General features: G+C 53.9%; 1 protein-coding gene across 2 annotated transcripts in view; it reads right to left on the reverse strand.

Moving 5' to 3' along the window:
• Positions 1-25,588, reverse strand: part of RTKN2 (rhotekin 2) — a 307,712-nt gene that overhangs the window by 149,812 nt on the left and 132,312 nt on the right. For both annotated transcript variants that reach the window (XM_086920081.1, XM_086920082.1), the window contains exons 8-9: positions 17,416-17,522; positions 11,376-11,507 (exon numbers count right to left, since the gene is read on the reverse strand). In XM_086920081.1, coding sequence (XP_086776207.1) covers positions 11,376-11,507; positions 17,416-17,522 — 239 coding nt within the window. The remainder of the gene's footprint in view (positions 1-11,375; positions 11,508-17,415; positions 17,523-25,588) is intronic.

The following is a 25,588-nucleotide window of genomic DNA, read 5'->3' on the forward strand; positions in this document are numbered from 1 at the left end:
TCGGTGGAGCTCTGTGGTGGGGGCATTGGTGGAGCTCTGTGGTGGGGGCATCTGTGGAGCTCTGTGGTGGGGGCATCTGTGGAGCTCTGTGGTGGGTGCATCGGTGGAGCTGTGTCGGTGGAGCTGTATGGTGGTTGCATCAGTGGAGCTGTGTGGTGGGTGCATCGGCGGAGCTGTGTGGTGGGTGACTCGGCAGAGCTGTGTGGTGGGTGCCTCGGCGGAGCGGTGTGGTGGGTGCATCGGTGGAGCTGTGTGGTGGGTGCATCGGTGGTTGTGGGTGCATCGGTGGAGCTGTGTGGTGGGTGCATCGGTGGAGCTGTGTGGTGGGTGCATCGGTGGTTGTGGGTGCATCGGTGGAGCTGTGTGGTGGCTTCATCGGTGGAGCTGTGTGGTGGGTGCATCGGCGGAGCTGTGTGGTGGGGGCATCTGTGGAGCTCTATGATGGGGGCATCTGTGGAGCTGTGTCGATGGAGCTGTATGGTGGTTGCATCAGTGGAGCTGTGTGGTGGGTGCATCGGTGGAGCTGTGTGGTGGTTGGATCAGTGGAGCTGTGTGGTGGGTCATCGGTGGAGCTGTGTGGTGGTTGGATCAGTGGAGCTCTGTGGTGAGTGCATCGGTGGAGCTGTGTCGGTGGAGCTGTGTGGTGGGTGCATCAGTGGAGCTGTGTGGTGGGTGCATCGGTGGAGCTGTGTGGTGGTTGGATCAGTGGATCTCTATGGTGGGGGCATCTGTGGAGCTGTGTCGGTGGAGCTGTATGGTGGTTGCATCAGTGGAGCTGTGTGGTGGGTGCATCGGTGGAGCTGTGTGGTGGGTGCATCGGTGGAGCTGTGTGGTGGTTGGATCAGTGGAGCTCTGTGGTGAGTGCATCGGTGGAGCTGTGTCGGTGGAGCTGTGTGGTGGGTGCATAGGTGGAGCTGTGTGGTGGGTGCATCGGTGGAGCTGTGTGGTGGGTGCATCGGTGGAGCTGTGTGGTGGGTGCCTCGTGGAGCTGTGTGGTGGGTGCCTCGTGGAGCTGTGTGGTGGGTGCCTCGGTGGAGCTGTGTGGTGGGTGCCTCGGTGGAGCTGTGTGGTGGGTGCCTCGGTGGAGCTGTGTGGTGGGTGCCTCGGTGGAGCTGTGTGGTGGGTGCCTCGGTGGAGCTGTGTGGTGGTTGGATCAGTGGAGCTGTGTGGTGGGTGCATCGGTGGAGCTGTGTGGTGGTTGGATCAGTGGAGCTCTATGGTGGGGGCATCTGTGGAGCTGTGTCGGTGGAGCTGTATGGTGGTTGCATCAGTGGAGCTGTGTGGTGGGTGCATCGGTGGAGCTGTGTGGTGGGTGCATCGGTGGAGCTGTGTGGTGGTTGGATCAGTGGAGCTCTGTGGTGAGTGCATCGGTGGAGCTGTGTCGGTGGAGCTGTGTGGTGGGTGCATAGGTGGAGCTGTGTGGTGGGTGCATCGGTGGAGCTGTGTCAGTGGAGCTGTGTGGTGGGTACATCGGTGGAGCTGTGTGGTGGGTGCCTTGGTGGAGCTGTGTGGTGGGTGCATCGGTGGAACTGTGTGGTGGGTGCATCGGTGGAGCTGTGTAGGTGGAGCTGTGTGGTGGGTGCCTTGGTGGAGCTGTATGGTGGGTGCCTTGGTGAAGCTGTGTGGTGGGTGCATCGGTGGAGCTGTGTGGTGGGTGCCTCTGTGGAGCTGTGTGGTGGGTGCATTGGTGGAGCTGTGTCAGTGGAGCTGTGTGGTGGGTGCATCGGTGGAGCTGTGTGGTGGGTGCCTCGGTGGAGCTGTGTGGTGGGTGCCTCGGTGGAGCTGTGTGGTGGGTGCCTCGGTGGAGCTGTGTGGTGGGTGCCTCGGTGGAGCTGTGTGGTGGGTGCCTCGGTGGAGCAGTGTGGTGGGTGCCTCGGTGGAGCAGTGTGGTGGGTGCCTCGGTAGAGCAGTGTGGTGGGTGCCTCGGTGGAGCAGTGTGGTGGGTGCCTCGGTGGAGCAGTGTGGTGGGTGCCTCGGTGGAGCTGTGTGGTGGGTGCCTCGGTGGAGCTGTGTGGTGGGTGCCTCGGTGGAGCTGTGTGGTAGTTGCATCAGGGGAGCTGTGTGGTGGGTGCATCAGGGGAGCTGTGTCGGTGGAGCTGTGTGGTGGTTGCATCAGTGGAGCTGTGTCGGTGGAGCTGTGTGGTGGGTGCATCGGTGGAGCTGGGTGCTGGGTGCATCAGTGGAGCTGGGTGGTGGGTGCATCAGTGGAGCTGGGTGGTGGGTGCATCTGTGGAGCTGGGTGGTGGGTGCATCTGTGGAGCTGGGTGGTGGGTGCATCTGTGGAGCTGGGTGGTGGGTGCATCTGTGGAGCTGGGTGGTGGGTGCATCTGTGGAGCTGGGTGGTGGGTGCATCTGTGGAGCTGGGTGGTGGGTGCATCTGTGGAGCTGGGTGGTGGGTGCATCTGTGGAGCTGGGTGGTGGGTGCATCTGTGGAGCTGGGTGGTGGGTGCATCTGTGGAGCTGGGTTGTGGGTGCATCTGTAGAGCTGGGTGGTGGGTGCATCCGTGGAGCTGGGTGGTGGGTGCATCTGTGGAGCTGGGTGGTGGGTGCATCTGTGGAGCTGGGTGGTGGGTGCATCTGTGGAGCTGTGTGGTGGGTGCATCGGTGGAGCTGTGTGGTGGGTGCATCGGTGGAGCTGTGTGGTGGGTGCTTCAGTGGAGCTGTGTGGTGGGTGCATCGGTGGAGCTGGGTGGTGGGTGCATCAGTGGAGCTGTGTGGTGGGTGCCTCCGTGGAGCTGTGTGGTGGGTGCATAGGTGGAGCATGTGTGGTGGGTGCATTGGTGGAGCTGTGTGGTGGGTGCATCGGTGGAGCTGTGTGGTGGGTGCCTCGGTGGAGCTGTGTGGTGGGTGCATAGGTGGAGCTGTGTGGTGGGTGCATAGGTGGAGCATGTGTGGTGGGTGCATCGGTGGAGCTGTGTGGTGGGTGCCTCGGTGGAGCTGTGTGGTGGGTGCCTCGGTGTAACTGTGTGGTGGGTGCATCGGTGGAGCTGTGTAGGTGGAGCTGTATGGTGGGTGCCTTGGTGGAGCTGTATGGTGGGTGCCTTGGTGGAGCTGTGTGGTGGGTGCATCGGTGGAGCTGTGTGGTGGGTGCCTCTGTGGAGCTGTGTGGTGGGTGCCTCGGTGGAGCTGTGTGGTTGGTGCATTGGTGGAGCTGTGTCAGTGGAGCTGTGTGGTGGGTGCATCGGTGGAGCTGTGTGGTGGGTGCCTCGGTGGAGCTGTGTGGTGGGTGCATAGGTGGAGCATGTGTGGTGGGTGCATTGGTGGAGCTGTGTGGTGGGTGCATTGGTGGAGCTGTGTGGTGGGTGCATCGGTGGAGCTGTGTGGTGGGTGCCTCGGTGGAGCTGTGTGGTGGGTGCATAGGTGGAGCTGTGTGGTGGGTGCATAGGTGGAGCATGTGTGGTGGGTGCATCGGTGGAGCTGTGTGGTGGGTGCCTCGGTGGAGCTGTGTGGTGGGTGCCTCGGTGTAACTGTGTGGTGGGTGCATCGGTGGAGCTGTGTAGGTGGAGCTGTATGGTGGGTGCCTTGGTGGAGCTGTATGGTGGGTGCCTTGGTGGAGCTGTGTGGTGGGTGCATCGGTGGAGCTGTGTGGTGGGTGCCTCGGTGGAGCTGTGTGGTGGGTGCATAGGTGGAGCATGTGTGGTGGGTGCATTGGTGGAGCTGTGTGGTGGGTGCATAGGTGGAGCATGTGTGGTGGGTCCATCGGTGGAGCATGTGTGGTGGGTCCATCGGTGGAGCTGTGTGGTGGGTGCATCGGTGGAGCTGTGTGGTGGGTGCATCGGTGGAGCTGTGTGGTGGGTACTTCAGTGGAGCTGTGTGGTGGGTACTTCAGTGGAGCTGTGTGGTGGGTGCATAGGTGGAGCTGTGTGGTGGGTGCATAGGTGGAGCTGTGTGGTGGGTGCCTCGGTGGAGCTGTGTGGTGGGTGCATCGGTGGAGCTGTGTGGTGGGTGCATCGGTGGAGCTGTGTGGTGGGTGCATCGGTGGAGCTGTGTGGTGGGTGCATCGGTGGAGCTGTGTGGTGGGTGCATCGGTGGAGCTGTGTGGTGGGTGCATCGGTGGAGCTGTGTGGTGGAGGCATCTGTGGAGCTCTGTGGTGAGTGCATCGGTGGAGCTGTGTCGGTGGAGCTGTGTGGTGGTTGCATCAGTGGAGCTGTGTGGTGGGTGCATCTGTTGAGCTGTGTGGTGGGTGCCTCGGTGGAGCTGTGTGGTGGGTGCATAGGTGGAGCATGTGTGGTGGGTGCATTGGTGGAGCTGTGTGGTGGGTGCATATGTGGAGCTGTGTGGTGGGTGCATAGGTGGAGCATGTGTGGTGGGTGCATAGGTGGAGCATGTGTGGTGGGTGCATTGGTGGAGCTGTGTGGTGGGTGCATATGTGGAGCTGTGTGGTGGGTGCCTCGGTGGAGCTGTGTGGTGGGTGCCTCGGTGGAGCTGTGTGGTTGGTGCATTGGTGGAGCTGTGTCAGTGGAGCTGTGTGGTGGGTGCCTCGGTGGAGCTGTGTGGTGGGTGCCTCGGTGGAGCTGTGTGGTGGGTGCCTCGGTGGAGCTGTGTGGTGGGTGCATAGGTGGAGCATGTGTGGTGGGTCCATTGGTGGAGCTGTGTGGTGGGTGCATCGGTGGAGCTGTGTGGTGGGTGCATCGGTGGAGCTGTGTGGTGGGTGCATCGGTGGAGCTGTGTGGTGGGTGCATCGGTGGAGCTGTGTGGTGGGTGGCTCGGTGGAGCTGTGTGGTGGGTGCATCGGTGGAGCTGTGTGGTGGGTGGCTCTGTGGAGCTGTGTGGTGGGTGCCTCGGTGGAGCTGTGTGGTGGGTGCATAGGTGGAGCTGTGTGGTGGGTGCCTCGGTGGAGCTGTGTGGTGGGTGCATAGGTGGAGCATGTGTGGTGGGTGCATTTGTGGAGCTGTTTGGTGGGTGCATCGGTGGAGCTGTGTGGTGGGTGCATCGGTGGAGCTGTGTGGTAGGTGCCTTGGTGGAGCTGTGTGGTAGGTGCCTCGGTGGAGCTGTGTGGTAGGTGCCTCGGTGGAGCTGTGTCTTGGGTGCATCAGTGGAGCTGTGTGGTGGGGTCATCTGTGGAGCTCGGTGGTGGGTGCATCGGTGGAGCTGTGTCGGAGGAGCTGTGTGGTGGTTGCATCAGTGGAGCTGTGTGGTGGGTGCATCAGTGGAGCTGTGTGGTGGGTGCATTAGTGGAGCTGTGTGGTGGGTGCGTCGGTGGAGCTGTGTGGTGGGTGCATCAGTGGAGCTGTGTCGGTAGAGCTGTGTGGTGGGTGCATCGGTGGAGCTGGGTGGTGGGTGCATCAGTGGAGCTGTGTGGTGGGTGGAGCTGCGTGGTGGGTGCATCTGTGGAGCTGCGTGGTGGGTGCATCTGTGGAGCTGGGTGGTGGGTGCATCTGTGGAGCTGGGTGGTGGGTGCATCTGTGGAGCTGGGTGCATCTGTGGAGCTGTGTGGTGGGTGCATCTGTGGAGCTGGGTGGTGGGTACCTCGGTGGAGCGGTGTGGTGGGTGCCTCGGTGGAGCTGTGTGGTGGGTGCCTCGGTGGAGCTGTGTGGTGGGTGCCTCGGTGGAGCTGTGTGGTTGGTGCCTCGGTGGAGCTGTGTGGTGGGTGCCTCGGTGGAGCTGTGTGGTGGGTGCCTCGGTGGAGCTGTGTGGTGGGTGCCTCGGTGGAGCTGTGTGGTGGGTGCCTCGGTGGAGCTGTGTGGTGGGTGCATAGGTGGAGCATGTGTGGTGGGTGCATTTGTGGAGCTGTTTGGTGGGTGCATCGGTGGAGCTGTGTGGTGGGTGCATCGGTGGAGCTGTGTGGTGGGTGCATCTGTGGAGCTGTGTGGTGGGTGCATCTGTGGAGCTGTGTGGTGGGTGCATCTGTGGAGCTGTGTGGTGGGTGCATCTGTGGAGCTGTGTGGTGGGTGCTTCTGTGGAGCTGTGTGGTGGGTACTTCAGTGGAGCTGTGTGGTGGGTGCTTCAGTGGAGCTGTGTGGTGGGTGCTTCAGTGGAGCTGTGTGGTGGGTGCTTCAGTGGAGCTGTGTGGTGGGTGCATCGGTGGAGCTGTGTGGTGGGTGCCTCGGTGGAGCTGTGTGGTGGGTGCATAGGTGGAGCTGTGTGGTGGGTGCATAGGTGGAGCTGTGTGGTGGGTGCATCGGTGTAACTGTGTGGTGGGTGCATCGGTGGAGCTGTGTAGGTGGAGCTGTGTGGTGGGTGCCTTGGTGGAGGTGTATGGTGGGTGCATCGGTGGAGCTGTGTGGTGGGTGGCTCTGTGGAGCTGTGTGGTGGGTGCATTGGTGGAGCTGTGTCAGTGGAGCTGTGTGGTAGGTGCCTTGGTGGAGCTGTGTGGTAGGTGCCTCGGTGGAGCTGTGTCTTGGGTGCATCAGTGGAGCTGTGTGGTGGGGTCATCTGTGGAGCTCTGTGGTGGGTGCATCGGTGGAGCTGTGTCGGAGGAGCTGTGTGGTGGTTGCATCAGTGGAGCTGTGTGGTGGGTGCATCAGTGGAGCTGTGTAGTGGGTGCATCAGTGGAGCTGTGTGGTGGGTGCGTCGGTGGAGCTGTGTGGTGGGTGCATCAGTGGAGCTGTGTCGGTAGAGCTGTGTGGTGGGTGCATCGGTGGAGCTGGGTGGTAGGTGCATCAGTGGAGCTGTGTGGTGGGTGGAGCTGCGTGGTGGGTGCATCTGTGGAGCTGCGTGGTGGGTGCATCTGTGGAGCTGGGTGGTGGGTGCATCTGTGGAGCTGGGTGCATCTGTGGAGCTGGGTGCATCTGTGGAGCTGGGTGCATCTGTGGAGCTGTGTGGTGGGTGCATCTGTGGAGCTGGGTGGTGGGTGCCTCGGTGGAGCTGGGTGGTGGGTGCCTCGGTGGAGCTGTGTGGTGGGTGCCTCGGTGGAGCTGTGTGGTGGGTGCCTCGGTGGAGCTGTGTGGTGGGTGCCTCGGTGGAGCTGTGTGGTGGGTGCCTCGGTGGAGCTGTGTGGTGGGTGCCTCGGTGGAGCTGTGTGGTGGGTGCCTCGGTGGAGCTGTGTGGTGGGTGCCTCGGTGGAGCTGTGTGGTGGGTGCCTCGGTGGAGCTGTGTGGTGGGTGCCTCGGTGGAGCTGTGTGGTGGGTGCCTCGGTGGAGCTGTGTGGTGGGTGCCTCGGTGGAGCTGTGTGGTGGGTGCCTCGGTGGAGCTGTGTGGTGGGTGCCTCGGTGGAGCTGTGTGGTGGGTGCCTCGGTGGAGCTGTGTGGTGGGTGCATCGGTGGAGCTGTGTGGTGGGTGCATCGGTGGAGCTGTGTGGTGGGTGCATCTGTGGAGCTGTGTGGTGGGTGCTTCTGTGGAGCTGTGTGGTGGGTGCTTCAGTGGAGCTGTGTGATGGGTGCTTCAGTGGAGCTGTGTGGTGGGTGCTTCAGTGGAGCTGTGTGGTGGGTGCTTCAGTGGAGCTGTGTGGTGGGTGCATCGGTGGAGCTGTGTGGTGGGTGGCTCTGTGGAGCTGTGTGGTGGGTGCCTCGGTGGAGCTGTGTGGTGGGTGCATAGGTGGAGCTGTGTGGTGGGTGCATCGGTGGAGCTGTGTAGGTGGAGCTGTGTGGTGGGTGCCTTGGTGGAGGTGTATGGTGGGTGCATCGGTGGAGCTGTGTGGTGGGTGGCTCTGTGGAGCTGTGTGGTGGGTGCATTGGTGGAGCTGTGTCAGTGGAGCTGTGTGGTGGGTGCATCGGTGGAGCTGTGTGGTGGGTGCCTCGGTGGAGCTGTGTGGTGGGTGCCTCGGTGGAGCTGTGTGGTTGGTGCCTCGGTGGAGCTGTGTGGTTGGTGCCTCGGTGGAGCTGTGTGGTGGGTGCATCGGTGGAGCTGTGTGGTGGGTGCCTCGGTGGAGCTGTGTGGTGGGTGCATCGGTGGAGCTGTGTGGTGGGTGCATCGGTGGAGCTGTGTGGTGGGTGCATCGGTGGAGCTGTGTGGTGGGTGCATCGGTGGAGCTGTGTGGTGGGTGGCTCTGTTGAGCTGTGTGGTGGGTGCCTCTGTGGAGCTGTGTGGTGGGTGCCTCGGTGGAGCTGTGTGGTGGGTGCCTCGGTGGAGCTGTGTGGTGGGTGCCTCGGTGGAGCTGTGTGGTGGGTGCCTCGGTGGAGCTGTGTGGTGGGTGCCTCGGTGGAGCTGTGTGGTGGGTGCCTCGGTGGAGCTGTGTGGTGGGTGCCTCGGTGGAGCTGTGTGGTGGGTGCCTCGGTGGAGCTGTGTGGTGGGTGCCTCGGTGGAGCTGTGTGGTGGGTGCCTCGGTGGAGCTGTGTGGCGGGTGCCTCGGTGGAGCTGTGTGGTGGGTGCATCGGTGGAACTGTGTGGTGGGTGCATCGGTGGAGCTGCGTAGGTGGAGCTGTGTGGTGAGTGCCTTGGTGGAGCTGTATGGTGGGTGCCTTGGTGGAGCTGTGTGGTGGGTGCATCGGTGGAGCTGTGTGGTGGGTGCCTCTGTGGAGCTGTGTAGTGGGTGCATTGGTGGAGCTGTGTCAGTGGAGCTGTGTGGTGGGTGCATCGGTGGAGCTGTGTGGTTGGTGCCTCAGTGGAGCTGTGTGGTGGGTGCATCGGTGGAGCTGTGTGGTGGGTGCATCGGTGGAGCTGTGTGGTGGGTGCATTGGTGGAGCTGTGTGGTGGGTGCCTCGGTGGAGCTGTGTGGTGGGTGCATCGGTGGAGCTGTGTGGTGGGTGCCTCGGTGGAGCTGTGTGGTGGGTGCCTCGGTGGAGCTGTGTGGTGGGTGCCTCGGTGGAGCTGTGTGGTGGGTGCCTCGGTGGAGCTGTGTGGTGGGTGCCTCGGTCGAGCTGTGTGGTGGGTGCCTCGGTCGAGCTGTGTGGTGGGTGCCTCGGTGGAGCTGCGTCTTGGGTGCATCAGTGGAGCTGTGTGGTGGGGTCATCTGTGGAGCTCTGTGGTGGGTGCATCGGTGGAGCTGTGTCGGTGGAGCTGTGTGGTGGTTGCATCAGTGGAGCTGTGTGGTGGGTGCATCGGTGGAGGTGGGTGCATCAGTGGAGCTGTGTGGTGGGTGCATCTGTGGAGCTGTGTGGTGGGTGCATCGGTGGAGCTGTGTGGTGAGTGCATCGGTGGAGCTGTGTGGTGAGTGCATCTGTGGAGCTGTGTGGTGGGTGCATCTGTGGAGCTGGGTTGTGGGTGCATCTGTGGAGCTGGGTGGTGGGTGCATCTGTGGAGCTGGGTGGTGGGTGCATCTGTGGAGCTGGGTGGTGGGTGCATCGGTGGAGCTGGGTGGTGGGTGCATCGGTGGAGCTGGGTGGTGGGTGCATCTGTGGAGCTGTGTGGTGGGTGCATCGGTGGAGCTGTGTGGTGGGTGCATCTGTGGAGCTGGGTGGTGGGTGCATCTGTGGAGCTGGGTGGTGGGTGCATCTGTGGAGCTGGGTGGTGGGTGCATCTGTGGAGCTGGGTGGTGGGTGCATCTGTGGAGCTGGGTGGTGGGTGCATCTGTGGAGCTGGGTGGTGGGTGCATCTGTGGAGCTGGGTGGTGGGTGCATCTGTGGAGCTGGGTGGTGGGTGCATCTGTGGAGCTGGGTGGTGCGTGCATCTGTGGAGCTGGGTGGTGCGTGCATCTGTGGAGCTGTGTGGTGGGTGCCTCGGTGGAGCTGTGTGGTGGGTGCTTCAGTGGAGCTGTGTGGTGGGTGCATGGGTGGAGCTGTGTGGTGGGTGGCTCTGTGGAGCTGTGTGGTGGGTGCCTCGGTGGAGCTGTGTGGTGGGTGCATAGGTGGAGCTGTGTGGTGGGTGCATCGGTGGAGCTGTGTGGTGGGTGCCTCGGTGGAAATGTGTGGTGGGTGCATCGGTGGAGCTGTGTAGGTGGAGCTGTGTGGTGGGTGCCTTGGTGGAGCTGTATGGTGGGTGCCTTGGTGGAGCTGTATGGTGGGTGCCTTGGTGGAGCTGTGTGGTGGGTGCATCGGTGGAGCTGTGCGGTGGGTGCCTCTGTGGAGCTGTGTGGTGGGTGCCTCTGTGGAGCTGTGTGGTGGGTGCATCGGTGGAGCTGTGTCGGTGGAGCTGTGTGGTGGGTGCATCGGTGGAGGTGGGTGCATCAGTGGAGCTGTGTGGTGGGTGCATCAGTGGAGCTGTGTGGTGGGGTCATCTGTGGAGCTCTGTGGTGGGTGCATCGATGGAGCTGTGTCGGTGGAGCTGTGTGGTGGTTGCATCGGTGAAGCTGTGTCGGTGGAGCTGTGTGGTGGGTGCATCTGTGGAGGTGGGTGCATCAGTGGAGCTGTGTGGTGGGTGCATCTGTGGAGCTGTGTGGTGGGTGCATCTGTGGAGCTGTGTGGTGGGTGCATCTGTGGAGCTGTGTGGTGGGTGCATCTGTGGAGCTGGGTGGTGGGTGCATCGGTGGAGCTGTGTGGTGGGTGCATCTGTGGAGCTGGGTCCATCTGTGGAGCTGGGTGGCGAGTGCATCGGTGGAACTGTGTGGTGGGTGCATCGGTGGAACTGTGAGGTGGGTGCATCGGTGGAGCTGTGTGGTGGGTGCATCGGTGGAGCTGTGTAGGTGGAGCTGTGTGGTGGGTGGCACTTTTTATAAATCATTAGTAAAAGAGATCAATGAAATTCAACTAAAACCCATATATAGCAGAAGAGGAGAAAGCTCTAGTAACGGGATTCAGGATGAATGTATATCTTTGAAGCAAATCGCCAGCATGTGAAAGGTGTTAAATAGCAATCAGCATAAAACGAAAATGCCAGCAAAAGACTTTATAAAATTCTGTGTGGCCCTGATAAAATAATTAGAGCGTTAATAGCAATCAGCATAAAACGAAAATGCCAGCAAAAGACTTTATAAAATTCTGTGTGGCCCTGATAAAATAATTAGAGCGTTTATTATATCATGACCAACAATGGTTATTGTTTCAAGAGCAGCATGCGAGATGGTTAGGGGCTGCAATATAAACAAACCCTCTGCATTGCTGTGGTGGGAAGGGGGGCGGGGAGAGGCAAGAAGGGAATAATAGGGTCCAGGAGCAGCAGCCTTTGATGTGCTGACCGGCCGGCCGTGCATGACTAATTAGGGGAGGAGAAATGCCGGCTGAGGGAAGCTTGAGATGCCCGAGGAGGCTGGTGGCTTTGATGTGCACGCGCTCTCGGGCACTCAAAGAAATCGCCGAGTTGGTTTAACTCTGTTTAAGCTGCAATATAGCTCGCCAGCTATGCGCAAGCGCACAGCAAGCGAGCCCTAAAAATGCCTCTGAGCTACAAAATATGAAGAAATATATTTTAAAATAAATAAAACTTCTGAATACTTTCTGGTTTATTAAACAGCTCTGGGCGGTCCACAGCCATGTGCGAGTCTCCAGTATACCTTAACCAAGGGATCTTATCCACTGCTCTATAAGATAACCAGACCAAATTTCTCAGTTTGTCACAACAGGGTTAACCAGATCGACATCTATGTAAGAAAAACTAAAAACTAGGCTCCAAATAAGCTTACCTTGTTAACAGGAATTTTCAAGAATGGTTCTAGTTTCATATCAATTTCTTCAGGAGAGTCGTAACAAATAAGGTGAAAACCTCTCAGCACACAAAAGATCTTATTCAAGCTGCATATACTTCCAACTACCTGCTACAAGAAACAGAAAATAATTATTTAACAATTGCAGATTGGTAAATTAAGAAAAACAAACACACTGTTGATGCTTAAGCAATGCAACATACAATTGTATGTATGAAACTGGAGGAGAGGATTATGCATTTCCTTATTCTAATCTAAAAGCCTGTGGATTAGTAACAACCTACATTTTTTTAATAATTAGTGGGGAAAAACCATACGCTGAGTCAGCCATTCGGTTGTAAGGTGAAACCCTTGTATGGGACCGAAAGCCTCCTGTTCCTCCTCCTTTTCAGCTCCAGCACCAAGATACGTACACTTCATTTTCTCCTCATATGTATAGATCATTATGAATTATGAAAATTTTGGACAGTCCTAATGCTGTAATGGCCTTTATTGTGGAACTGCATAATTTTTTTCCCTCCCATCATCTTGACAGAGCTGCAGGATCAGCATGGTGACTTCCTATGTGGCCTCTTATTATTTTTTAATTTGTATACAGAAGCGCAACTAAACCCAAAGGCATCAAGGCGCTGAAGATGGTAACCAGAGAGCTCAGATATCAACTAGGGGGGGAATTTAGGGATAAGCTGCTAAGAATAGCCAAGTCTTAAGTGCCTTGCGGAATTGGAGGTGAGAGGAGATCAACTTGAGATCACTAGGGAGCGTATTCCAAACTCTAGGCGCAAGGAAGCGAAAAGACCTTCCTCCCCACCGAACCTTGGATATACGAGGAACCACAAGCAGGTTTTTGTTGGAAGAGCGGAGTGCTCTCCCAGGGACATAATGGGCCACCAGGGCACGAATAGCCTCTGGTCCAGATTCATTAAGGGCACGATGAGTAAGGCATAGAGCCTTAAAGTTGATCCTTGCCTGCATGGGGAGCCAATGCAGGTCTTTTCTGATGGTGGTGCCCGAGGAACGTTTGGGAGCACCTACAACAAACCGGGCAGCCGCATTCTGTACGGTCTGGAGGCGCTGAATGAGACCACTGCTGATGCCAAGGTATAGGGCGTTGCAATAGTCCAGTCTCGAAGCAATGACCGCTATTGCTACCTGTTTGCGTGCCTCAGGGGAAAGGTAGTGAGAGATCTTCCTTAAAACCCTCAGGGCATTACAGCAAGTGGACACTGTCCTACTGACCTGTTTGTCCAGGGAAAGAGAGGTGTCCAATATGATCCCAAGGTTACGGGCAGAAAAAGTGGGCGTAGGACAGGCCCCGAGGACAGACGGCCACCAATCCATAGACCAGATCTCACTTTTGCCTCCGAAAACAAGAACCTCTGTTTTCTCGCCGTTTAACTTAAGGAAGTTCTTAAGCATCCATCCGGCGACCGCCTCCATGCAGTTTTTAAAATTGTACGCGGTTTGGCTCACAGATTGGGAGATGGAAGCCATAATCTGCGTGTCGTCGGCATAGGAGAGAACTTCCAGGCCAAAGGATCTTATAAGCCTGGCGAGAGGGGCGACGTAAATGTTAAAAAGCGTCGGGCTCAGTGAAGAGCCCTGGGGGACCCCACACTTCACGGCCTTGACAGGTGACAGATACTCGCCAAGCTTGACCCTTTGCTTCCGTTGGTCAAGAAAGGAGGCAAGAAGATTGAGTGCAGAATCCTTGACTCCCAGCTCACTGAGTCGGTTAACAAGAATATTTGGAGACAGGGTGTCGAAAGCCGCCGTAAGGTCTAATAACACCAGTAAGGTGGTGTGGCCGGTGTCGACCCTAGAGCGAATGCTATCGACTACCACTGTAAGTGCCGACTCAGTGCTATGGGTCCTCCGGAATCCATGCTGTGAGGGATCAAGAGAGTTGGTACTGTCAAGGAAAGAGCTCAAATGGAGGTTGAGATGAGTCTCCAAAAGTTTAGCAGGGGCAGGGAGAAGGGAGATGGGACGAAAGTTCTTTAATGTCCCAGGGTCCAGGGTAGATTTCTTAAGTAGGGGCTTGACAGTGGCCAATTTCCAAGAGAGGGGATAAATCCCTTCTGAGATGGCCAAGTTCATCACTTCCATCAAGGGGGGAAGGATAGTATGTCTGCAGTCTTTGAGGACCTTAAGGGGGCATGGATCCAGAGGTGATCCAGACTTAAGCTTGTCGAGCAGAGAGTTAAGATGAGCAGAGGTGATGGCAGGGAACTGGGAAAGAGCGTGGACGGGGGTAGGAACAGGGATATCAGGGGGGATTAAGGAAGAGGCAAGGAGGGGACTGAGATTCTGAGTTTCCAAGTCTGTGTAGATATCCATAATCTTCTCATGGAAGAAGGTGGAGATCTGATCACACAGATCCTGTGATGCTGTTATGAGATCAGGCATCTGAATGAGGGAGAGATTATCCACTATCTTAAAAAGATCACTGGATGATTTAAGAGAGGATGTGAGTTTGGAGAAGTGAGCCTGTTTGTCTCCGAGTACGGCCGATTTGTACTCTTTGAGAAGGGTTTTGTGTTTTTCCCTCTCTATAGGATCGAGATGTGTCCTCCAAAGCCCTTCCTGCCTTTTGCATCCTTGTCTAAGAATCCTGAGAGATTCAGAGTACCAGGGGGCTGAGGGCCGTTTCCTAGCCGAGTAGTGAAGCCTGGCAGGGGCGAGAGAGTTGACAGCCTCCGTCAAGGAATTGGAGAAGTCAAGAGCCGCCGAGTGAACATCACCGGTGGAAGAGGGCTTAAATGAAGCCAGATAAGGGGCAAGGGAGTCGTTAGTAATCTCCCCAAAATTCCTTCTTAAGACCCACTTGGTATGAACAGACTGGGTGAAGCTGGAGGGAAGAGGGGAAAAACAAAAAGGGACAACAAAGTGGTCCGACCATGACAAAGGGAAAGGGGCACCAATAGAGAGACGGGAGTCATTACTGAAAATTCCATCCAAGGTGTGGCCAGCTAAATGGGTAGGTCCGGTCTTTAGCAGAGGTAGATTGTAGGAGGATAGGGCGTCTAATAGATGGGAGGTGTCAGGGGAAGTATGCTTCTCCAAATGGAAATTGAAATCTCCTAAAATGGTCAAGCAGGGCCCTGCGATGTAGGGCTCTAAGATTTCAAGAAGATCGGAGCAAAAAGCCGACCTAGGACCAGGGGGTCTATAGACCAGTATCCCAGTAAAGGAGATAGTGGGGGAGGGGTTGAGGGTAAAATGCATTGCTTGCAATTTCTTAGCGGGGGAAGACAGATGGACAGTCCGGCATTTTATGGAGCTGAGATACTTACTAGCAGACATCCCACGACAGTCCTCTGACCACCAGAGGGTGCTAGCAGAACCGCTTTTCCTTGTCTACACTCCTGTCCTTGGGCACATAGGACACAATGGATGACTGTAGAAAAATCTCTACTTCCAAAAGATATTGCACCGTGATGAACACCCATGGCAGCAGAACTCCAACCTGCAGGCCTGGAGCATTACGCCTCGGATAGGGGTCAGTACACAGATCTCTCCAGAGGTGCTAGGAGATAACCAGTAAATAGAGGCCTCCCGAGGGGGCGTATCCAGCACAGGAAATTATTCCTAGTAGACAACTTCTGTAAAGTGGGGTACAATAATTGCCTTTCTCCAGGTTTCAGCAGGCAGACAGTTTCTTAATCCAGGATTTCAAAAACTGTCAGAGAGCCAATGTCAGGATTGACAAATTAGCTTTAACCAGAACTGTATCCAAGCGTAATAAGAGATATAACCATATTTACACCAGCAAGTGAAAACACTTCAATTGTAGGCACCATGACTCTCCTTATGGGGCAATGGAAAAGGATTATCACAGGGTTTCTAGGCCAGCTGTTTCAACCTCAGAAGTGCCCTCTAATGCAGTCGTTATGTAACCACTCAGAACGCCAACGCCATGGAGAAGAACCAGATATTGTGTCTCTAATCTAATTTGTACTGGTATAGATCCTTACTACTATCAATAGTCTCATCTTTTCAGCTGCTATCTTTCACACGTAAAGGCATACTGCCCAACTCTCACCACTAAGTGCTTTAAAATGTCAGTTCAGTTACACTAGCCTATTGCCATTTGTTGGCTGCCGTCCCTTTTGAGGAAGTTCCCATCACTTCTGGAACAACTACTCTTCTCTGTAGCACATTTTAAGTTAGTGTTGGCAAAGTATGTACGAGCAGGATTGAGTCCTAATAAATACAATATGTTAGATTTATGTGACTAGAATTCATTTAAGAGATTTCGGCAAACAGCTTATAATATGCTACAAGGGGTCTGTAGTATATTTGTGATATTAGATGCTGAAGGACTGGGTTCTTTAAGACCCAGCGGTGCCAGGGCACAACACCTGAAACCTTCGTGGGTAACCTGCTCCGGCGTACAAGTCACAGAGACACGGGACACTTCCTTCGGCGTCAAAGATTCAAGGTTTATTTGCTGCAGGGAACACAGAGATCACGACAAGTACACAGCGTGCAACTTGGGGAGACTGCTTCAAATTGGTTCTGTGGATCGCTCCTTTTATACAGTTTTTACCCATAGGATTACATTGAGCACAAAAGTTTACAACCCGGTTCCCACAATTATCCCCCAGAGGGGTCGCTTTGGTCACTTTGAAACACATCAGGTCCGGGACATAAGTGCGGAAACATTTGGTGGTTCCCAACTGTAAAAACCATCTTCCCACCATTAGCAAATTCCAATCAGCAGTAAAATAGATCGAAATAGGAACGAAGACAGGTGCAGAGGAAGACGGAGACAGTGGGGAGATCGGAAAGGGTGTAGAAGGGGAGGTATCGGGAAACACGAGATACAGGCATCAAAGGGACGTGCCTAATGAGATGCACGGCTGAGACAATAAGTCCGTGCGGCAAGATGAGCCTCGAGCGGCGCCATCTGCCTTACAGTAACATCCCCCTCGTCATAAAGACACTTACAAAGAACATGTGTCTTCCGCAAATATCTTGGGAGTCCCAGGGTCGCGAAGCGGACAGCGTCCGTTCGCTGGCTACTTGAGGGCAAGAGACAAAATGGATGCCGTATCTAAGATGGAACCCGTGGGTACAGATGAAAAACCCACATAACAAACGAACGGTTTAAGTTAGCACAGCGAAACTGCGCATACTTACTAAACTCGTCATTTGCGGTTCATAGATACCAGACTCGACTATATTCGTGCGAGTGAAAAACACCACTTACAATTGTCACGGAACCTCAATGCAAGCTTCTTTTTCATTGATACAAGAGTCAATTTAAAGTTTAACTAAACAACCAAGATCTTACTTCACAATTGCTTTGATGGGTTAACACTGAGTAGTTAGCTATCATCCACTATATTAGAACATTGGAATGTTGGGAGCTCCATTGCAGACAATGGAGTGCTCCCTGCTTTTACGGGCCGGTAAAGGCCCGCAGAGCAACATTCCAATGTTCTACAAAGGCTTCTCGAAGCTCCCCTCGAGCTTCGAGAACCCTTTGTTTAATTTGTTAGAACATTCTGCCCTCTAGTGGCAGAATGTTCTAATAGCCTTATAGCCCTTCGTAGCAGGGCTATACCGGCAATTAAAGTCCCGCTGTCTCGTTAAAGTCCCTCGCCTTCGGCTCGGGCCTTTAACGATTCAGCGGGCCTTCAATAGCCGATATAGCCCGCTACGGCGGGCTATAAGGCTATAATAGAGCAATGTCTTATCAAGGCTTTCAGGCCTTAAATAAGACCTCAGCAGAGGGTGCAAGTAGGTCGATTTAGAAAGGCAAACATACTCCTCCCCACAAATAAACTAAGAAACAACAAAATGAAAGAGCCAAGTTGTTCCTACAAATCAGGATTGCACCATTGTTCTCCATGTTGAAAACGGTGTGTTAGAGACTTCTTTGAAGCTTTTGATGTGTTCCATGATTGTGCATGAAAAGATACAGCAGCTTCTTAAATGAATTCTACATCACTGGTGTCACTATCAATATATCGGATAGACGGACGATGGGCACAACACATAACTGACTTACCTTTTGATTAAGAAATCCTGTAATAACATCTTCAGTCATGAAGGCTGGCTGGGCAACAACACAACAACACACATTGCCATATAAAGGGAGCCAAAAGGACGCTTCTTCTATAAAAAAATAAAAAAAGCTGATTAAATAGGATAATAAAAAGTACCAACATTCTTATGCAATTCACAACTACAACTGGACTATTCTGCTTATAAAGAACTCTAGTGTTTGTTCGTTCACTTTAAGGTTATTTCCAATAACCTCTAGAATCACAATAACCCAGAATTGATCATGCAGTAATCTCAACAAAAGACAAAACAGTAAAATGCTAGTGACATGAGGTCTATTTTTTTGCTAATGTTTATCAAGAAGTGGGAGCAAACAGTCTGCATGGTTTATACAAGATGTCAGCTTAATACTAAGTACTCAATTTCAAGTTGGGTGGTGCACTTTTTAAAAATAACGTTACACCTATTCTCCTCCCACCTCGAGGATATGAGGGCCAGCTAATAAGATATTCAGCAACTGACCACCACAGTCATGTGCAACACAAATCCCCCCCCCACCTCCGATAATCAATGGTTTTCTGTAATTGTATGTCCCACGTTTCATCTAGTTTCTCACCATCATCCCAGAAAAATAAAGATGGGTCCCAATGTACAGATCGAGAAAAGGGACATTTATGTGGCATACACTATCAATGTGTTGAACTGTTTATGAACATCAAATAACCTTATCAAAGGCCATCACTATTGACAAAGGAATTGTGGGCACTATGGTACTGCTGGAATTGGATGAACTCTAGAAGGTTGGCAAACATTGAGGAAGCATGAATACAATCTCCAAGGAGAAGAACTTGTTTCTGTAAAAGATTGTCTCTGACCAGCCCACTTGCGTCATTGTTTAGAGGGCTCAATAAAGCATACAGGTCAAAAACAAAAATATGAGAACATCTGTAGAATCACTGCAGCAACAACAATCTACATGTAGCAGGAAAACCTCTAATATAAGGCTGTAATGAACAAAAAATCTACCCTGTTATAGATGTGTTCAAGTAGTTTTAATTGCAGAAGGCAAGCGTGGTCGCTGGTGACACCTATGGATAATCTTAAGAGAATTACACAGCCTTAGATCTGTAGACTGCTGCATGATGGGAGGGATACCAAAGAATATCCCTGGGCGTATGTCTGGCAGGTCACTTCATTCTTTAGAGGCAGTAAAGGCTGATGATTTTGTGGCGTTCTGACTAAACCACCATGACAGAAAGGGACTTAACAGTCTAGTTGGTTTCCTAGTTACTCACATACTGTATAATAAAGTAGTCTTCTATTGTCCTGACTGAAATAATACAAATGTAATCAGCAATATGCGTCAATTTATTTTCAGACACCACAAGTCTAGGAAAATCCTACAGGCAATGCACTTTAACATCTGGGTCTTTACAGAACTATATTTCTTCTACTGGTTTCTTTAAATCTATTCAAGCTATAAATACAGTCAAAGTGCTCGTTCGGCTATCAACATAATTACCAGTCGACCACCACAGGAGTCATTATTGACAATCTGGTCTGATCACGTCAATTCAGAATCCTGCTGCCTTCTAAATGAAAAAGACAACCTCCCTTTTTATAGAAATTGTAGTGTATTCCTTTGAATTCAATCGACTGCATAACGAAACACTAGCAAAGCCCCTTTGGCATTCTCTGTGTTAATTCTTGCAAATGGTCTTCTAAAGTCAGAATCGTTTAGGCTTCAGGAAACGAAATACAAAAAGGTGGTTATTTACTAAAAAATATTTCACAAACTGCAAACACACCGTTCTTAATAAATATGTTGCATGCATCCTGTTTCCAGCATCTGATGCAGTGCTTGAGGTTATTAGCCAACACAATAAACAAAAGAACTTTCTAACATTAATGTTTACCATACTCCTTCTTGGGAGACATACAGTCATGTCTGAAATTTACATGATATTGCTTTAAAGGGTACTGATTAGGATTGTACCTTCCAATGTACTGCATTTAATATGCTGTACATTATGAACTAGAAACCCTAAACTTTCTAAAGCATAATATGTACAATAAAAGATATCACTGTATGACTTAACCAGGAGTACACATGATTACCACAGATTACTAGACCTGTATTTGATTGTGTGTCCATTCACTGTTAATATGATGGGCGTGGCTTTAGTTATTTGTGGAACATAAATAAGGCAATATTTGACATAATGCCGCAATATCACATGCACAAGGTTTTTGTTGTCGGTTCAGGTTGGAGGAACCACAGGACACTAGTTGGGGTTTTAAATTAAGCTTTAAAGGAGAAACACAACCTGGCATAGACCCACTCCAAGGAGCCAGGGTAAACTGACTTCTCTAGAGTATTCTCAGCCTCACATTCTAGAATACTAAAAGTTCCAAACTAAAACATCTCTCCATTACCTATGATCTCCACCTAATATAACCACAAAAAATGTATGTACACTTTCAACATGGAAAGGACCTCTAAATTTGGATAGTCCTCTTGTCACCCGACTGGAATTTATTTTGATACAATCACCTTTTTAAACTTGTCACAACTTGGTTGAATGAGATATTCCCCTCCCTGGACCACCCATTCCTTTAACCATGCAGGAAATTATCTAGTTCCCGGAGAGGTCCTCGCTTTTGTTGAAAAGGACATCTGTGCCTAACACTATGAACTGTAGTGCGATACGCCCATATCATATCTGCCATGTGTTTTTGAATAGAACAACCATTGGACAGTGAAAGTTGAATAATCCCTTTGACCAACCTATCGGCCCTCTTCACAATTCCATTTCCCCTGGGATTATAAAGGGGTGTGCGAGAGTGTTTGATCCCACATTGTTTCAGAAAATGTAACATTTCGTTACAAGTTAACTGGGTGCCATTATCCGAAAGTAATACATTAGGTATACCCTCTTCCTCAAAACTTTTCTTTATGGTTGTTCTATTTATTTTTTTACTTTGTAACATGCCGCAAAGGAGGAAAAGTGGTGGTTGATGCCAGACTGCTTGAGATTTTTTTTTACACCACCTAACTGTCCATCGGTTGAGAAATAGGTGTTTAAAGAGAAGCCTAGAAAATGCTTCTGATGGAGTGCAGTCATAATAGTTAAGTAGAAGCACCCACCCACACTATTTAAAGTAAATAATAAGTTTTTCCTTGCTACAATGGAGAGAAGATTGATGACATGCTATTTAAATGTCATTTACTTAAGCATATTTTAGGTTTAAAGCATTTTATTAAGACAAAAGAACATGGGGAGAGGGAACAGGAGGTTAGGGCCACATACAGTGAAGCAAGGAAATAAGCATGGCATTATGAGTGCGATCGTGGAATGGTCCGCTAGGAAAAAAGGAAGCAACAGCAAATGAAAAGGCGAAATACATGCTATATCTCCATTCTGTGCATAGTCAACACCCAAAGTCTGACCAAAGAAAGAAATAAGAAATGACACAAAGAAGCCCAGCCCACCAACCCCTAGAACCCCCCCCCCAAAAAACTCCCCAACTCCACCCACCACCCCCGTCCAATGTTCCACCAGCATCACTACCTGCCCCCCAGCCGCAACCCCCCCCTCCAAAACCAGCCCCCCCGCCCCTCCTAATCTGCCGGAATCACCGGTGGCGTCGGCCTTAGAAGCCTGAGGTATCTCGGACAGGTGAGTTCCCTAAATTCGGTAGTTAACAGCGCACAAAAGGGTTGCCACAGCTCATCAAACTGGTCTATCTCCCCCGCCACCATGAGTGACAGTTTTTCCATTCCCAGCACGTGCCAGAGCCTGTGCAACCAACCCGTGATGGAGGGGATCGTGGTAGTGCGCCAGTGGATAAGGATGTTCTGAACCGCTGAGCCCAGCGCAATCGCGATTTGCCTGCCCCTACGGGACTTCAACGGATATATCAGGCCATTAGGAAGGCCCAGCAATACATACGCCGGAAAGCGCGGTAACTCAATTTCAAAATGCATGTCTACCTCATCAAGAACTTCCTTCCAATAAGCGGCCAACAAGGGACAATCCCAAAGAATGTGTGAAAGGGTCCCCACCCGACCACAACCTCTCCAACACCCCTTATCAATGTGCCTATTCATCTCGTGCAGTCTCTCTGGGGTGTAGTACCAGTACGTGGACACCTTGGTGAATGTTTCCGTGAGGCCAGTATGATACGCTGAGTGTCTCGCCCGGTGTGCAATCTGGTCCCACTCTTTGTGACTAAGTGTCCTGCCCAGTTCCCTGTGCCACCGCTCCCTACCCGGGTTATAATAGTGAAACGGAGGGGGCTGTAAGAGCTTATAAAGATCAGTGATCAATTTAGCATCAGAAGCTCGGGTCTCCACCCACTGCTCGTACGGTGTTATCTGACGGTCAGCGGTGTCCCGCACCTGGGGTTGAAGCGCCCAGTGTCGGATCCGCATATATCGCAGTCTGTCCAACTCCGTCAGGCAGAACTCCTGCTGAAGCTGCTGAAAGGGAACCACTCCCTCAGGCCCGTAGATCCGAAAGAGCGCTCGACAGCCCGCCGTCCTCCAATGAGAGAAAGCGCCCGGCTCCATCCCCGGGGAGAAGTCAGGATTATCCACGATGGGCGTGAATGGCGAAGGGAACGTGGTGAGGTCCCGGACCTCGCAAACCGCGTCCCACACCCTCAATGGAACCCTCGTAACAAAGGAAGCATAAAGGTTGGGGGGGGCGGTGAGCGCGGCGCAAGAATGGAACTTCCTGGAGGGTACGCCCTGCAACCGCTTGGTCCTGAAAAAGCCAGTGCTTATCGGATTCCCACCTGCTCCACTCCACAAGGTATCGTAGCTGTGCCGCCTGAAAGTATTTACGGAGGTCCGGAATACCCAGGCCCCCCGCTTCCGGGGCAAGCGTGGAGAGAACCCTCTTCATCCGGGGCTTGCGACCTTGCCAGACAAAGCGTGAGATGTCAGCCTGCGTCTGTCTGATCCAACCCACCGGAGGCTGGAGCGGTAAGGCTCGGAAAAGATATAGGATCTGGGGCAGCACCGTCATCTTGACCGCTGCGATCCTGCCAAGCCAAGACAACAGGCCCTTACTCCAGCGGCCAAGCTCCTCCTTAATCTTCTTACTGAGAGAAGCGTAATTAGCCGTCACCATCGCTGGCAACGTCGGCGCCAACAGAATCCCCAAGTATGGTACCAGGGACGACGACCACTGCATGGGGAAGAGCCACTGAAGGTCTCGCCTAGTGTCCGTAGCCAAGGACACATCTAAAGCCACCGACTTGCTCATATTCATTTTGAAGCCGGCCACACGTGAGAAAGCATCCAACTCGTGGATGCAGGCGGGAAGGGACCTTCTGGGGTCATCCAGGGTCAGCAGGACATCGTCCGCATAGAGGCTGACCGTGTGAACATACTGCCCCATCTTGATCCCAATGGCATCCGGGTTGTGGCGGATCCTTTGGGCGAACGGCTCCATGTAAAGAGCGAAGAGGAGTGGAGAAAGAGGGCACCCCTGCCTCGTGCCGCGCTCGATTGCAAAACTGCGGGAGCTGCACCCATTGACCCTCACCGTCGCTGAAGGGTACCTATAGCAGTTGAAAACCATCGAGCAGAATTTATCACCGATACCCAGTTTCCTGAGCACCAGCTCGAGGTACGGCCAATGAACCCGGTCGAAGGCCTTCTCAGCGTCCACCGCCAACAGCATCCGCTCACCCGGGATCCGCGAAGCATTCTCCAAAATGTGCGTCACTCGCTTAGTGTTGTCGACAGTTTGCCTGCCGGGTACAAAGCCAGCCTGGTCAGCCTCAACCAGACCGGGGAGGTGCAGGGCCAGCCTGGACGCCAGAATCCCCGTCTACAGCTTGAGGTCGACATTCAGGAGCGAGATGGGCCTTTACGATCCACATAAGGCCCGATCCTTACCAGGCTTCGGGATCACCGAAACCGTCGCACTTAGGAGATCCGGTGGGATGGCTCCCGGGTCGGAGAAGGAGTTAAACAGCCGAGCGAGGATAGGGGCCACGACCGGGCAAAAGGTTTTGTAAAACAGGGACGTGTAACCGTCCGGGCCAGGGGCTTTCCCGTGCTTAAGTCTGGCTATGGCGGAAATTACCTCCTCAACGTGGATATCGCGCTCAAGATATTCCGCCTGAGCGGGGTCCAGCGCCGGAAGGGGCACAGACTCTAGATATTCCACGGCTTCCCGCGGTGAGGAGGGCTCCCCGGTGTACAGCGCCTCGTAGAAACTGCAGAAGGTTTCCGCCACCTCCGCATCCCCAGAAACGGCCACCCCATCCGCACCCAAGAGTCCCTTCACTACGTTACACTGTTGCGCGACTCGGAGTCTATGCGCCAGGAGCTTGCCGCACCTATCTCCCCCTGTATAAAATGCATGCTTCAGACGTAGCCCTGCGTATTCTGCCCTATACATGTCCAGCGCCGACAGGAGCTTCCTAGCAGCCTTCAACTGCTTCCAAACCCCTGGAGCACCCGTGCGGCGGTGGACCTGTTCGAGCTCCCGAACCTGGGTAGTCAGCTCCTCCCTCTTCCGCTGCCGCTCCCTGTTTTCTGCCGAGGAGACGGAGATAAATTCCCCCCTGAGAACCGCCTTCAGTGCAGCCCACTGTGTCGCTAGTGAAGTATCTGAATTACTATTATGCGCCTGGTAGTCCCGTATGGCCCCCTCAATGTGTTTCACCACCCTTTTCTTGTGCAGAAGGGTGTCCCTAAGGCGCCACACCCCCCGGGAGGGGGGGGCCGCCTGCCACGCAAACGCACCTACAACCGGTGCATGATCAGACAAAGTCAGGACCCCGATGTCCGCCGGCGTGGCAGCGGTGCGCATCGGTCCACTAACCAAAAGATAGTCAAACCGTGCGTAGGTTCGGTGCGCATGCGAATAATAGGAGTAGTCCCTGTCCGTAGGGTGGAGCGAGCGCCAGAGGTCGTGCAGATCCATGTCCGCGATTCGGGCCTTCCCGGCCTGGGAAAGTTCCCCAGTCTGCGGGAACCGCTGCGCCGACCTATCCAATGCTGAATCAAAGACGATATTGAGGTCACCCCCTAGAATAACAGGACTATCGGGGGAGGCAGTGACCTCTACCAGCACTGAGTCCAAGAAGCGTTCCTGATGGTCATTCGGGCTATATAAGGAGCCAACAGTAAACGATATGCCCCCCAGGCGGAGGCGGTATGCCAAAAGCCTCCCCTTCTGTTCAGCATATTTATACAACACCTCCCCCTTGAAGGAGCTCGCTATAAGAATGGCCACCCCCGCGGTTTTGGACGCCGCAGAGGAGAAAAACTGGGTGGGAAACCTAGCAGAGCGCAGTCTATGGCAGTCACGGGACAATAAGTGGGTCTCTTGCAAGAGGCAGATGTCAGCCTGCATCCCCTCAAGCAGAGACAAAATCGCCCTGCGCTTAACAGGATTATTCAGGCCCTTAACATTAAGGGTCACCACCTTCAGGGACGACATGCCTCCCAGAGACCGGGAACGCTATGCCGCGGGCAGGGAGCCGGAGGGGTGGGGGCGCAGGGCAGCAGCGCGGGACAGGTAAAAGTAGGCCAAGCGCGAACACAGGTAACATCGGACGGTTCTTTCCCAACCCCTGAACAACTCCCAACCCCACCCCAAACAAACCAATGGCAACTGGCCAAATACCAACCCGAACAACCCATTGTCTCAGTCAAGTCCCAAAACGGACAAGTCTGTAGAAAGTAGTGAAAGTGGACGTCCGGCCACTCACTTCCCCCCGCTCCCCCCCAACCCCCTTCCAGCCCCCGAACCTGGCATCGAAGAAGCTGTGTCCATCTCCCCCCGGAGTGAGTCTAGGCCGTCAAGGCCACACCGTTGGAGGCGGCCGAGTCCCTGGCCGCTTCTCTCAAGGCACTGGCCATGTCCGCTCTGATGGTGGGTGAATCAGGACGCCCAGCACTCGCCGCCGATCGTCTTCTCGCCGACCTCCGCCGACCCCCTCTATCTGAGTGCCTCCAAGTCGGCGTTGCTCCATCCTCCTCCGTAGCCGTGAGCCCCAAGACACCGCAAATATCCTGCAAGGAGCTCAGCTGGTGAAGCACCCCGTTCCAACGAAATATCAAACGGAAGGGATGCCCCCAGGAGTACGGCGTCTCATGTTCACGCAGGAAATCGGTGGCAATCTTGAAGGACCTGCGTTTCTGCAATGTG

This window comes from Lissotriton vulgaris, chromosome 5, assembly GCF_964263255.1.
Source record: "Lissotriton vulgaris chromosome 5, aLisVul1.2, whole genome shotgun sequence".
Classification (NCBI taxonomy): domain Eukaryota; kingdom Metazoa; phylum Chordata; class Amphibia; order Caudata; family Salamandridae; genus Lissotriton; species Lissotriton vulgaris.